The sequence below is a fragment of the Zootoca vivipara genome, chromosome 10 (genome assembly GCF_965207765.1).
Source record: "Zootoca vivipara chromosome 10, rZooViv2.hap1.1, whole genome shotgun sequence".
Lineage (NCBI taxonomy): Eukaryota > Metazoa > Chordata > Lepidosauria > Squamata > Lacertidae > Zootoca > Zootoca vivipara.
Window position 1 is genome coordinate 21,495,112 of NC_142593.1, and position 15,627 is coordinate 21,510,738.

The 15,627-nt window shown below is 40.7% G+C and overlaps 1 protein-coding gene across 7 annotated transcripts in view; it reads right to left on the reverse strand.

The window, feature by feature from the left end:
• Positions 1-15,627, reverse strand: part of FER (FER tyrosine kinase) — a 163,427-nt gene that overhangs the window by 27,960 nt on the left and 119,840 nt on the right. For all 7 annotated transcript variants that reach the window (XM_088652964.1, XM_088652960.1, XM_035100139.3 and 4 more), the window contains one exon: positions 8,676-8,799. In XM_088652964.1, the coding sequence (XP_088509090.1) occupies positions 8,676-8,799 (124 nt within the window). The remainder of the gene's footprint in view (positions 1-8,675; positions 8,800-15,627) is intronic.

Sequence of the window (15,627 nt, forward strand, 5' to 3'; positions counted from 1 at the left end):
GAGGAAACAAAACCCACAAATTAATTTAATTGATTGAAATTATCAGATACAAGCCTTTCCCAAGCTTAGTTAACGTATATTCACCCTGTTTTTAGACAATGAAAAATAAAGGAGGAACACAGGAAAGATTTGTTAAAGAGTAGCATTACAGGGATAGGACCATTCATAAACCACTATCAAAGTCTGGGGTCAATAAAGTATTCAATAAGATTTACTTCAATTGCATTTAGCAGATTAGCGAGCTAACACAGAAGTATTCTCAGACAGACCCTCTTGGAAGCTTTTTGAAAGAAGATTATTGAGTGAGGTATGAAAGACTGTCATCACAAGTGGTATACACAACCAAAATATCAATTCAGGAATTACCTTTGCTGGACTGAATGGCATCAAAATGTCTTTGATTAGAGAGGATGGAATGTGAAGAACTGAACATGAACTACATCCCCTTCATTTATTAACTAACTAATTCAATAAAATGCTCTTTTTATCAATTTGTCTTTTGGGGTAGAAGAAACAAATTGAATTCCTGCTCATTGTTTAAGATAGACTATGATTATTTTATAAAACAGGAAATGTTCAGTTAGTTTGGTTGGTTTCCCAAAATCTACAATTATATATTCAGTAGAAACTTCAATTATTAACTAACTAACTAACTAACTAACTAACTAACCTAACTATATATACCATCTGAAGATCACAGGACAGTTGACAGTATAAAAACACAAAAGATGCAACGTAACAACAACAAATACTCCTGACATATTTAAAACACCATAGACTGTTTAATTAGGCAAGAGGAATGTTTTCACCTGGCACCTAGACATACGCAATGACAGTGCCAATGAACCTCACTGGGGAAAGCATTTCACAAATGGGAAGCCACCACAGAGAAGGCCCGTTCTCATGTTGCCACCCTCCACATCTCTTGCAGACAGGACACACAAAGAAGTTTTCAGATGAATTCAGGGTCTGGGTTGGTCCATATGGGGAGAGGTGGTCCTTGAGGTACTGCGGTCCTGAGTTGTTTAAGACTTTACAGGTCAAACCAGCACTTTGGACTGGGGCCAGAAACTAATTGGCAGGCAGTGCAGTAGGGCCAGGATAAGCATTATATGCTCAAACCATCTTGCCCCGATGAACAACCTGACCGCTGAATTCTGCACCAGCTGAAGTTTCCAAACCATCTTTAGAGGCAGCCCCACTGCCTTAAAGTGTGCAAGAGTAACAGCTGTGTTGAAATACCTGAAAAGCCAGATTCCCTTCTGAAATAGTTTAAGAAGATACTGCTAAGGTATGCCAGGATAAAGCGAGTAAGCAACCCTTGGGGTAATGGGACCACAACTAAAAGGTGGCATCAGTGTGGGAGAAAGTGATGCAGCAAAAACAGAAATATACCACTTTGTCACAAATCCCTTGATGGGGACGGGGGAGAATGCCTCAACCATTATGGTTGGAATGAGGTTTTTTAAAATAAGAACTTACAGTGCTAAGTCAGGCTATTAAAAAAAATCAAATAACAGCTTTATGAAATCGAAGAGTCTAGACAAAATGTCTCATAATAGATTCTCTTCCATGAGCCGCGACATTTATAATAATGCAAAGGAAGTAAATCTTCTTTCACACACCTAGAGACTCTATCCATCTCTTGTTCTCTGACCTTTAAAATGTGATTATATATAGAAATATATCTCATTATTCAGACCCACTTTAGTCATTCTGATAAACATTTTGAACAGGAGTGAAAGGAAATAATACGCATAGGCAAGCATTCACCTTTACTTGAACTGTGTGCTTGTCTTTAGTCTAAGAAACTATCATCCCTAAGGCAAAATGCAGTGTAATTATTTTGTATATAAGTAATCATCCCGCATCAGTAACAATTATCTTGAAATATGGTGTCAACCTGCCATCGAGACCCCTGCCATGAATACAAACCACACACCAAGTCCATTATTTCTATAAGATACAAATATCAATCTTTTAAAACAAGCTAGTGTGAAAGGAATGTTTATGTCTAATCAATTCCATGTTTGCCCTTATTGCTGGCAGTTTGATCCAATGGATCTGCTTAAGCTGCCACAACTTAAAAACTGTGGTTTGTGCAATATTAGAAGGGCGGGGGGTTCCTCCCCTCCCCTCCCCCAATGCAGATTAACTGGTGCTCAAGAAATGACTGCAAGCCCCATGCAATATGTACTTCACGGTGAAAATCAAGTGGTAAAAGGTGGCTGCATTGCAGATTTTATGCCTTAAGTGGGTGGAGTTGAGAGGAGAATGATTGCAGCTGCAAAGAACTATTGAAAAATTTATTCCATGAATCTTGCCTAACCTGGAGACGAGTAGCTAATAAAACAAACAAAAAGATTTCTACATTGGGAAGAAGATCCACGAGATCTCATATTGTATGTGGTCAAGCAGACCTGGGGACCTTATTGCTCTCCCAAAATACCATGGGAAGAGCATGAGGATCTAAAGCCGTGGTTCCCAATGTGGGGCACATACCCTGCGTTCTTATCCTGAAAGTACGCAACCTGCAGCGTACTTAACCCGAGGTATGACTGTAATAAGAATTATATGTTGGGGGGGGGGCATCAGGGTTTTAGATATGCTTAGGTGGGTTGTGAACCATTGGTCTAAAGTATTGTGGGCTCTCACAAGAAGGCCCTGTAGGCAAAGTTGATAAGACTCCAAAAGAACTGAATGATATATGCAGTTTAATGTATTACAGTATAGGTAACCATGTGTTCCCTGGTATAGACATTTTTACTGGGAGGTTGATGCAGAGGGGATTCTAGGGACGGAGACCATAAGCACCCTGTATCATCATTAAAGGTAAAGGTAAAGAACCCCTGACAATTAAGTCCAGTCGCAAACGACTCTAGGGTTGGGGCGCTCATCTCGCTTTACTGGTCGAGGGAGCCGGCGTTTGTCCGCAGACAGTTTTTCTGTGTCATGTGGTCAGCATGACTAAGCTGCTACTGGTGAAACCAGAGCAGCGCACAGAAATGCTGTTTACCTTCCCACCAGAGGGGTACCTATTTATCTACCGTACTTGCACTTTGACGTGCTTTCAAACTGCTAGGTTGGCAGGAGCTGGGACCAAATAACAGGAGCTCACCCCGGCGCAGGGATTCGAACCACCAACTTTTCGATCGGCAAGCCGAAGGCTCAGTGGTTTACACCACTGCGCCACTATGCCTATTGTCCATATGCTCATAGCTGTGCCATGACTTAAGAGCAGGTCACAGTGGACCAACTAAATCAGGCCTGATCCCTGCAGTACCAGTAGTGTTGGGATTGGGTCCAAGAGCAACCACAAGTTCACTTCCTATTAACTGAACTTTCTCTGAATTCAGTTTAATAAATTTGAGTTTGACAATACGGGAATAGTTAATAAAAGAAACACATTTCATTTTTAAAAAATATTACTGCACTTAGTCTGAAAAATAAAAATATGATTTAACAATGCACATTGTTACATAATGCACGATGGCATGTAATTTTTTTTTTAAAAAAGATATATTTATGTACCCAACATGTTTTCATTCAGCCATGGATCTACATTATGGCTCTTCTGCAGCCAAAGGGGTTTTTAATTACTCAAATTGCAAATATGATAATAGCAAATCGGCCTGTTCATGCAATTTATGTACGAAATGTTTCCCTATATTCAAGGGAGAAGGAAGGGGAGGGGAGGGGAAATATCATTCTAGAGAATTAAAATTGCTCATTAATGATCAGATGTTATTCTGCTACCTCAGTGTCTTAAATGGTGGGGAACTAAGCACTACTGGAACTGTATTAACAGAAAAACTCCATCACATAAAATTTACATAAATAAAGGGGGGGAGAGACAGTTGAGGTAAAAGGGAAGGAGAACAAGAAATTAAGTGGTATGTTTAGCTTATTGAGAGGCAAAACAAATGCTTGTCTTCAAAGTTATGTTAAACTGCATGTAAAAATGAATCTGCCCTGGCAACTTATTATAACACAGCTCTTTCTCCAAGACATAAAGAAGCCACAATATTGCAATGTCAATGTGATGAATAACTATGGATCCATAACAAATGAAATGAAACAGGATAATGTTCACCTGTCTGTGACCCTTGGTGGATAACACTGCTGTCAAAATAACACTCTATGTAATGTGCTTCAAAGCACAAGAGACAGCTTGAAAACCAATAACTCAAATAAAAAATGCCCAAGAGCACCGTCGAATCTTCCACATACTCTGGTTCAACTCCAGTTTATGCCTTGAAGGCCTGTCTGTAGTTTTGAAGGTACATTTAGATGAAACTGTGTGAGTGAGACCCCAGAAGCCTTTGGGGAAATACACGCAATCTAGACATGATCTCCTTTGCTACGTCTGTACTGGGTAAATGTGAATAGAGAATCCAGGTAATCTGCAGTCTGTAAAGATCAAGGATATATATTTTATATTTCACTCTTTAGCTACACTAAGATACTCAGAATCATCAATGAACTGGTAACTGTACTAAAAAGCTGAAATCATTTTCAAAACCTGAGAGCTAAATTGTGCAAATGTGCACTAGGAAGTGACTCTAGAGGAGCTATCCATTGTACTAAAACAACCAGCAACATTATCTGAACCCTTTCTAACTTGGAAGACATTCTTCTTGCACTGTGCGCTCAAAAACAGAACACATAGTCCTTCAAATGAAACTGACGTATACTGCATCAACTACCCATTCTAGGTACGCATAGATTGCATGTATGTAAATACAGTGGAACCTCGAGTTGCAGATGTAATCCATCCCGGAGGCACGCCCGCAACTCAAAGCGTTCGCATCCAGAAGCGCGGTGTCTGCACATGCATGTGCCGCAATTTAACGCTTCTGCGCATGCGGTGAAACCCAGAAGTAACCATTCCGGTACTTCTAGGTTGCCGCGGGATGCAACTTGAAAACACGTAACCTGAAGCAGATGCAACATGAGGTACGACTGTAAAGACTGGGAGCATCTTCACAAATGAGGACAGTTACCTTGCTTATCAGTTATATTAGCAATTTCCCATTAATTTTATTAATTACATTTCGGATTAACTGAAGATATGAGCTCCTCAGATCATTTTCTAAAATATTATTTGCACTCTGTCTTGATGACTGTACAAAAATGCTCCAACTTGCCCAGAAATCATGATTTCAGCCTAGTAGCCTTTCTCTCCATTTCGATATACAGTCATACCTCGGTTTGCGACTGCAATCCGTTCCGCGGAGCCGGTCACTCCCTGATGCATGCTTCTGCGCGTGCGCGAAACACCGATAGAGCGCTTCTGCGCATCTGAGCGCCGCAGAACCCGGATGTAAACACTTCCGGGTCCGCGGTGGTCGGAAAACTGAGGTTTGACTGTATAGAAATAAGACACTTTGTATAAAGAGGGCATCCTTGAAGTGATTGCTTTGGTCTGCTGCAACAAAAACAAATGTGGGGGGGGGGAGAGATCTTTTGGCACCTTCAGACTAGAAGGTGATATTTGGCATCACCATTTGGTATCCTGCCCCCAAATACTACCCCACCAACATATCAAGAGTTCTGCAGTTAGTATGAAACAAAGCCCATCTCCCTCTCCCTCCACTCCCCACTCCTTGCCCTCAAACTCCACCCCACATCTCTATTCCAAACCCACCCACTATCCTCCAACTATCTCCTGTTCATAAAAGACCTCAAGTCTCTGTAAAAAAAGGGTGTTGTGCACAACATAGCAGGTGGTGAAACGCTCACCAGTCCATGCAGAGAAGTGGATGGCAAGTGCTGTTAGCTAATGTTGCTGCTCCTCTTCTACATGGTCATGGGTGCACAAGCATGGTGTTGCCTGCATGGCATGACTGGGCATGTGCAGCCAATTTTCTGTGTACACCTGTCAGGCTCTCAGCTCCACATCCCTATGCTGCACACTGTGAGGAAATGCATGGCAGCTGACAGGCAACACTGCACTTGACCCAGGTGACTCTCTTTAGTGGACCAACTCAGAGACAGGAAGTGGGCATGGGCTAACCAGGCAGCAGAAGTGGCAAGCACCAGGGGGAAAGTACACCCACCCACCCACCTTCTGAGGCTGATGCCAGGGTCCAAACCTGCACCACAAGATCTGTGGCTAGAGGTACTACTGCCATCAATTGAAGCACCAACTATTTTAAATGTGGTTTTTGTGGATGACAGCTACCTACTTCATTTGACTAGCGTTTTCACATACACAAAAAGGGACCAACGTCCTGAACAACAGAACAAGAACAAATCTTCTATTCATTTGAATCTATGGTTGTGGCAGTGTAAGAACTCAATTAGGGTACTAATATGAATCTGAAAACTATCATGAATACCTATTATTTGGGGGGGACTAATTTTTATAAACAGTTCAAGAATATTTTGTGGAAGGGCTGTTTATTGTTCATCATAGTCAGAAGATCAGTAGCTCACAGCATAGAGCACACGCTTTTCATACAAAAGGTCCCACTTTTGATCTTTGTCATCCATCTCTAGAGACAGCCGGGAAAGACTTCTATCAGAATCTGTGGAGAGCCACTCCAGTTTATACGGAGGGGCAATACCGAGCTACAAAGACTACAGTAATGGTCTGATTTTGCATAATACATGTAAATATGTGGTGAGACAGCAGCTGCTGCTCATGACCATGGAAATGGCTGCTGATCTCAGAGTACAGTCCAACTCATACTAACCTCTCTCCACAATGCTGCATATACCATCTCTTTCATGTACAAAAGCAACATGAAAACAGTCCTCCTTAATATTCTGCAATACTGATCTTTAGAGTGCAGACAGGTGCCAATAAAAGCTGCAAGAGTAACAAATGCAGACCTGGGCACCTGATGCAAGGTTTCAGGCAAACAGGTGGGGAACCTAATAAACTGAAGAGAAGTTTCAAATATGGCTGCTTTTGTTAACAAAACAAAAAGGATATTTGTTTCTCAGTCTCATGATTCTTATCTGAATGAAGCTGGCTGAGTCTTAGACATGCACTACCCCCTTTCTTGTTCAGAGGTGATAAGTAGCTTGCATTTCAGTTTCTAACTCATTGTTATTTAGCATTCCGTCAAACTTTGGACAAACTCTGTTGAGTCCTAACCATGGTTTACTGAATCAAGCCAACTTCAAATTGTTATGTGGTTAAGGTTAGCCACAATGGGGAGAGGAGGGAATGAGTGCTCTGGCTTATTCAAATCAAATCAAACCATAGTTTCATGCAGGGATAGGGAACTTGTAGTCTTCCAAATGTTACTGAACTCTGATTCCCAGTAGCTCCACTGAGCCTTGCCAATGGTCAGGGATTATGAGAGTTGTAGCCTAAAACAATCGGAGGGCCACAAGTTCCTCATCTCTTGTTTAATGTTACGTCCCACTCTAACCTCTTGAATTCATATCTTCGAATTCCATAACAAACATCAAATGAGAAATTTATGAAGAAAACAAACTTTTCCAGCTGAAATTTCACAAATTACAGAAGTCTTTGTAGGGAGGGACAATTATGAACAAAACAACAGTACAGTGGTGCCTCGCTAGACGAATTTAATTCGTTCCACGGGTCTTTTCTTATAACGAAAAATTTGTCTAGCGAATCCCATAGGAATGCATTGATTTTTTATTATTATTTTTGCCCATAGGAACGCATTAATTGAATTTCAATGCATTCCTATGGGAAACCGCGATTCGCTAGACAAATTTTTCGTAAAACGAATTCGTCTAGCGAGGCAACCTCCACTAGAAAAAACCTTTCATTAAGCGGAAATTTCGTTAAGCAGGGCATTTGTTAAGCGAGGCACCACTGTAACCTTCTAGGATGAAGGAAATTGTATAGGATTCTCTTTTTAGGAAAGAAGGTTTAAGTTGTCCTAGGAACTGCAGAACTGAAGGGAGGCACATTCTGCAATATACTTCCCAGAAAAAAAATTCATGGAAAGGGTAAGTTGAGACTGACCCCAACTATAGGCTATAAAAGACACAGTTTTTGGTTGTTGTTTTTTTGTGTGTGTGTGCTTTCTCCCTCTTTACCAGAAAAAGCCACCTCCAACAGTGGTACCAAACAGAAGCACACTTTGGCCCCATTCACTGGCCAGAGGATTGCTGTGCTGTAGGTTTTGTTGTTGTTTTGCAGTCTTGAAGATCAATCATTTAAAAGGGAGGCTACAAATAAATAAAATCCAACTGTCTACCATATTCAGGTCTGAGCACTGGTGTTTCTCAAGAGAAACAATGAACAACTTTACTTAAGGCAGGGTTTTAATTTATTAAGTCAATGACCCACAGTCTATTACCATACGTTAAACTATGTTCTTAAGATAGCATTTCACGTGAAGCACAGCTTGTCCTCACTGACAATGAAATATGCAAATTATACATTCAATTCAGATGCCACACCAAACTAAATTTATGAGCCTGAGTTCTGAAGGATGCATAATAAAAGCAGATAATCAACAATAATAAACAATGGGTTGCTTGATGTATGTGCCTAATGTTTATGTTCTAAACTATGGTCAGCACAAAGTATGATTTGGTGTGCTGTCACAATTGTGCTATACATATTTATTATTCCACAACTGAACCCAGTCATCCATTTATGTTACTATTTAAATATTCACACACTTGTTTAGATATTCGACTGATCAAATTGTAAGGCAGAACATCTGAATTGATCTTACCTGTGTATACAGTTTTTGGATTCGAGATACGCCATCCCAGCAGCAACATCTAATGAAAATTTCACTAGCTGCTTGGTTTTTAGCTCATCCTTCTTCTTTCTTAAAAAGGAGAGGAAATCACCTCCTAGAGAAAGAGACAGATGGACAATGAGACATGACAGGGATGATATTCCCATTTATCTCTCATTAGCAATGCCTGGCTGAACAGAAGGTATTACACTTCAGCTGTGTTTTTCAACCAATTTGTCTGAGGCTAGGGTAAAAAACAACCTGAAAATGCAAAGAGCACATTATTGCAGATATACAGCTTCCTTAATTTCCCCTAAATATTACTCTTCCAGAAGGCTAAAATGGCACATTGTACAGCAACACTTAAGCAGCAGTATATATGGGTAGAATGCTTGATCTCACTTCTCCTGTACATAAATGCAATGTGTAACTTGAAAAGAAGAGTGCTATTTGCTGGGGATGATGAAAAAGAGGTGCAGTCAACACCTGGTCACTTAAAAAAAATATGGCAGGTGGGTGGGAAAGGTTGGATCCAGAGTTGCATTTAGTAAGAGTTCTACTGGTGCTGGGGAAATGGGATGGAAGATTATTTTCGCCAGTTCTTCCTCCACTATAGCCTCCCACAATCTTCTCCAGAGAGTTGGGGACAGGGTGCTCTTGAACAGCATGAGAGCTGGAGCTGGGAGGTTGCAGGAGGAAGGGAACATTGGCAAAATATTATCTCTTTCCTTCCTCCAAATTGGAGCCTCTACTGGATCCGTGATTCCAAAAAGCTCAACAACTTTGGTCAACCCAATGGGTAGAACACTTCCAGTTTTTTTTATATCAGTCTCTTGGAAGTTGGACATCCCTGATCTAGCTCATGGCTGGCAGCAGAATTCCAAGGTTTCAAGCAGGAGTCTTTCCTAGCAATGCTTGGAGATGGCAGAGATTGCGCCTAGGACCTTTTGCGTGCAGACTGTGTGCAGTGTGACATGCACTGGCCCTTTACAGGAAAACAACAACAACAAAAAAACCAAATCCCCATACAACTACCTTTGTTTCCTTAAGTGGTCTTTGTTTCTTAAATAGCAGCCTGCCAGGGCTCTTGGCAAACACGTCTGGATATAGGAGGGATTCTCAAAAGCTGTTTGTGATAGGGTATTGAGGCTGTTCAAAGAAAAATGTGAAAAATCCCACTGGGTGTGCTCAAACCCTACAGGGTCTCTAAAGTAGTTCTTTGGATCCTAGCCAGGGTATCCACTTGCATTTTTATACTGCTCCACCCCAAAGGCTCACTTAGAACTGAGCAAGCAAAGCACAGACAAGGATAACCCCAAAAGACTGAATGAACATTATCTTGAAGAACCAAGTTCACAATGTAACTCATAACTTAACAGGCAGTCGTAAAAATAACGGCACAGACTTTCACATCTTAAAGCACACAGGCTGTTGTTTGTGATACCAGCCCAGCCGTTACTCTGTTCGAAGCTCGATTAATTTCAGTGAATCCTCTGTCGGGTGAGTTTCGTAGTTTTACACAGAAGCATTCCAATTCCAGATCAGATTTTGGGTGTACTTACATTACAAGAAATAAAGTATGAGATTATTAAGAGATGGGTTTATTAACAGCAGACTCAATCTTCTAATTCTATAGCCCTCAGATAAGCTGCCATATTTATGAGAGGGATTAGCATCTTAATTGACAATTTCTGGGTTTTTTTTTCTTTTTACCATGTCTTCCAAGGTTCTGGGCTTCTTTAGATAGGAGGACTCAAGAGGTGATGGCTTAATTGCATGTTCTTTAATTAAAGGTTTATAGAAAAACAAGCCAGCCTGCTTAACCCTCTGATTGTTTGCTCACCTATATTGTCTTCTGACAGCAGCACGTTATCTATTTTTTCCCTCTGGTAATAGTGTTTTCACAATTCTGAATCATATTTTACTCAAATCTTAACACATTCTGGCATTTCATAAGAGCCTGAGAGTAGGTGAATAAAATTCAAATTGTCGTGGCATGAGTCAAACCTATCTCCCCCCCCCCCCACAAAAAGACTTATACAGAACCTTCAGTGCATAATTATGATGCACTAAAACAGATATGAATGTAATTGTTTTATAGCTACAAGGCTATATCTACATGAAACATTACATGCTTCAGCAGCTGTAAACATTGTGAGAGGCAACCCCCCTAAAAATGGGGCATTTGTGGGCTCATAAGATTGTAAGACAGCTGACAGCCAAATGACACTACCCACAAGTTTCCCCACCTAGTGATAATGTGGCACAGTACTATGTAAATAGTTTCTGCTAATAAATACAGTTACCACATCTCACTTTTGTGCTGTAAGATGTTCAAGGAAGACCTTTACTAGCTTTAGCTTCTGCTGAATGGGCAAGCACAGCAGGGTTAACGCTGCCAGCCTTCACATTTGCAAACATCTGTGTAATGCAGAGTGGGTCTGCCAACAGGCCTAGTGCCTGAAGCCAGCTACCCGTAGGGCACATCCTTCAGGATCCTGCCATCTTCCATTCTGTGGACATGACCAAGCCAATGTAGACATCATTGAGACAGAAACATGAATATGCTAGGGATGTGGGCTTGGAAGAGCACATCTTTGTTTAAGACTCTGTCCTGCCATGTGATGGCCAAAAAAATCTTCCTGATGCAGCACATTGAAGCGTCGCTACTGGTGGGTGTAAGTTGCCCACAACTCACTTCCATAAAGCAATGGGCTGAAAATGCAAGCCTGGTAGACCTTCAGTTTGATATTGGTTGTTAGCATCACATTCTCCCATTCTCTCTTTGTTTTTTAGGATTTTTAGTATTCAGGATACAGTGGAGATATAGAATTTAACTAAAACCATGCAAGGAAAAATATTCTGCATGAAAATTGATTTCTTATCAATAGATGGTTTTAATTTGGGGAACATGTAAGACAATAGTCATTACTTTCTTAGCTTCAGCAATTAATGTACATATAATTGTACCTCCCCGCTTTTCACATTATTCTATGATGCACAGTTAAAAAAAATAGCATTACTTTTTTCTTTTTTTAATGCACATACTGGAAACAAAAAAGAAATGATCAAGAGTGAAGTATAGGAAATATAGTGTCTAGCTATAATTGCTAAAGTAAACAGAAATCAACCCCTTTCAGATACTATATTACTGAAGTAAAATTCAGTAAGGTAAGTATGAGAAATATTTGTGGGTTTTTTTTAAAAATATTCTAACCATTTCAGGGTTTTATTTTGAAATAGTTGTCACTTGCCAGGTAGCTGAGACACCCATATCCCCGATAAGCTCTTAGAGTCAGGTCTGTGAAGTTTTAACAGGGCAGGGGATGTGAGGAGGTCTGTTTGTCACAAGTTGCTACTTACCTGCTTGGTGGGACAAAGCTTTCCAGAACCTACTCTGCTTTCTCCAGTGGGAGAAGATGAGAGTACCTCCTTAAAGGACATACAATGATGCTTGGCACACTGTTTTCTAAGGGAACACAGAAGCTCTGGGAGCTTCTGAAAAGCTCAATGATATAATATTTGCCCCACAAAATAAATCTTCTATAGCTTTGCCAGGTCAGGATCATCCCTGACCCTGAGACCTAGGTGCAGCACCAGGCATGCATCACACACACACACACACACACACACTCACTCATAACACCTTTTTCCTCTTGAGTCCAGCCCAGTTCTTTTGCTTCCTCTATGCTCCTTCCAACAACTCAGCCCTTGAGACAGAACTGTGACCGGGAGAGGGAACGGAGGGCAGAGAGTATATGCAAGAATATGCAGCCAGCTCCTGCCTGGCTGAAGCTTGCAAGCTGCACACATAATCTTCTTAATGAAAACATTTTTTAAAAGATGTTCTTGCCCACCTGGAGATTCAAGCCCTCCCGCTGTCACCTACTGTAGGCAGGCAAACCTGCCTAGCAGTCTGGCAACCCTAATCAACAACTTTTCAAAAACAAAGAGTTCTATGGTACCTTAAAGACCTACAAGTTTAATACTATATAAGATTTGATGCATGCATTTGATGAAGCAGACTCTGATCTGCAATGTGTTCGGCTGTAACAAATTGCTTTGTCTCTTTTTCTTGCAACAGACTAGTATGGCTACCACCCTGTAAATCTATTTTTTTTAGTAACTTCACTAAATCAGGAATGTACACAAGACATGGTTATGAGTAGGGTTTCAGTACTTACAATTATAACAGTGATAATTAATAAGGAGGTAACAGACAAAGTCAGATCCTTAGCCTATTAAAAATCACTATTATAATAAGGGAGAGAAGCAGACAATGCTAGATCCATAGCCATTAAAACCAACCATGCTTCCTCTCTCTTCCCATTTATTTTGAAAGGTATCTGTATTCAGTTGTTTATTTCATTTCAAAACACTTTTCAGCAGAGACTACAATTTATTTGTTCAATACAACAGCCAGAATATTTGAGGTAACAAAAATGAAAGAATAAAATGCAAATCTTGTTATGTTCAACTTTTCCACAATCCCTTTAGGAAACCATAGGTTAAGATTAGTTTCCAACGAACTATGACTTATCAAGAGAGATGTTTTCCCCAAAACACATAGCTTGCTTTAAAACAAGTGTCTTGTTTAAAAAAACACACCAGACATTAAAAATAAAATGAGCTGAAAAGTAGAAACACAGAGCCAAATCCCCAGAACAGACAACCGTAGAAAATTACATTTCGAGGGAAAAGTGGGCAAAGCACTAGAGGGGCTGAATATTATGGTTTAAAGTGGAGTCAAGTGTTTTAATTAAAACTGAACACTATTCCTGCAAACAGTGTCAAGCTAAAAGAGGATAAATTTCAACGAAGTGTGAACACAAGTCAGGGACGAGAAGTCTTGTTATGAAACCTCCTAAGTCATCAGGGATCTCAAAACAACTGGTATGTTCTTACTTTAAAAGAGACGAAAAGAGATTTTACTTTAATGGTAAGGAAGCAAGGCATTTCATTTATTTAAAACATTTATATTCTACTTCCTTACCAATTAAATAAGTTAAAACCAAAATCTAGCTAAAATACTTCTGTTTGAAAAATGTACATATACTGTAACAAACAGGCAGACCCCCCTCCTCCTGAACTCCTTATTTCCGTCTGAAAAGCCTTCTCAGCCATAATCTCCTAAGCAAGATGACATGTCACCACTGCGTTGTATTTTCTCTTCTGAGTAGAGAAAGTGATGTCTCTTTCCATCCAGCAGAGAATCAAGAGAAGGGTGATGTGATTCATACTTTTTCTCCCATCTTAATAGGCCAACAGTTCCCCTGTGTAAGTCTCTCAGATGTCCAGGAGTGTGGGCTGGGAAGCAATCTCGCCTGATTGGCTGGTTCCAACTCCTCTCCCCTTCATACCCTCTTGCTGGCACCCAACAGAGATATATCAATATTTTGGTAATACCTTGTCTCTGGCTTGATAGCCCAGAGTAATTCTGTCTTCTACTAACTGAACACAGGCTTAGCCTGAAAAGGATGTTCCTATTTGTGCTGACGTGGCTACTTTAGGATTTCTGTTTAGTAAGTGCTATAGTCAGTCATTTCATTTTATGGCCCCATATTCAATCCCTAAGAACTTAGGGATGGACTGGGAATGTCATGAATGAATTAAACCCCGGAGAAGCACTGTTGGCTAGTGAGAGACAACTTTGAGCTAGATGGACCAATTGCCTGACTCAGTATGGCAGCTTCCTATGTTGCTGCTGTTATATATTTATTTATACTTCACCTGTTTCCCTGATGGGACTCAAGGCAGATTACATATAAAATTGAGAACCACCAAAAGCATAGGAAAAAAGGAGAAAAAAGATGGCTGCCCCATCCATCTCTCTCTATGTGCTTAGTTGACCCTTTAATAAATAAGGAACTGCTTGAGATTTCTAAACAATTCCCAGAAGACAGGGAAACACAAGCACTTCTGAGCATACACCAATTGGGTTTTGCTAAGTGTGGCACGGTGCCTTAAAGATGAGTGATCAATAAGTAAGTTGTGCCCCTCTTTAGAATATTGAGGACAATGTTGATTGCTGTGCATCTCTCATAGATTTCTGTTGCCTGAAAAGACTGCAGCAGGAGTGGAAAGCCTAACAAAAATTGCTCCCCATGGTTGCAACTTGTCCCAGGGGTCACTTGCTCTGTACAATTTCTGCATCCTCAGCCTAGGAAAATCATGCATGTGGCCAGCTAAACTATCTGCATAGGTAAAGGTAAAGGATGCAGGTGGCACTGTGGTCTAAACCACTGAGCCTCTTAGGCTTGCTGATCAGAAGGTCGGTGGTCCGAATCCCCGCAACGGGGTGAGCTCCTGTTGCTCTGTCCCAGCTCCTGCCAACCTAGCAGTTCAAAAGCACGACAGTGCAAGTAAATAGGTATCGCTGCGGCAGGAAGGTAAATGGTGTTTCCGTGTGCACTTGTCACGGTCCTCTGTGCACCAGTAGCGGTTTAGTCATGCTAGCCACATGACCCGGAAAACTGTCTGTGAACAAACGCTGGCTCCCTCGGCCTGAAAGTGAGATGAGCGCCGCAGCCCCATAGTCACCTTTGACTGGACTTAACCGTCCAAGGGTCATTTACCTTTACCTGCATAGTCTTCTTTTAAGTTACACTCAAAACAATATAATTTAACTGAAAAGGGGAGTGGGGAGAAGAGCCACTGTAACATTAACTGAGAATCCTCTTTTTAAACTATTTCACAGGAACACAGGGTTCAACAAGCACATAAAAATCAAGCACATAAAAATCAAGCTGAACACAGCTGAAGACACTGATTTGCACCAAAACAGCACAGCAAACTGTTTACACACATTTGCCTCTCTTTTTTTGCCTACGCTGTCAACATTGCAAACTCTGCTGCTTATATGGAAAGCACTATCAGCTGGAGACTTCTTAAAAAATGCCAACGTAATGGGGAAATTCTTAATGTGTGAACTTTATAATAGCTA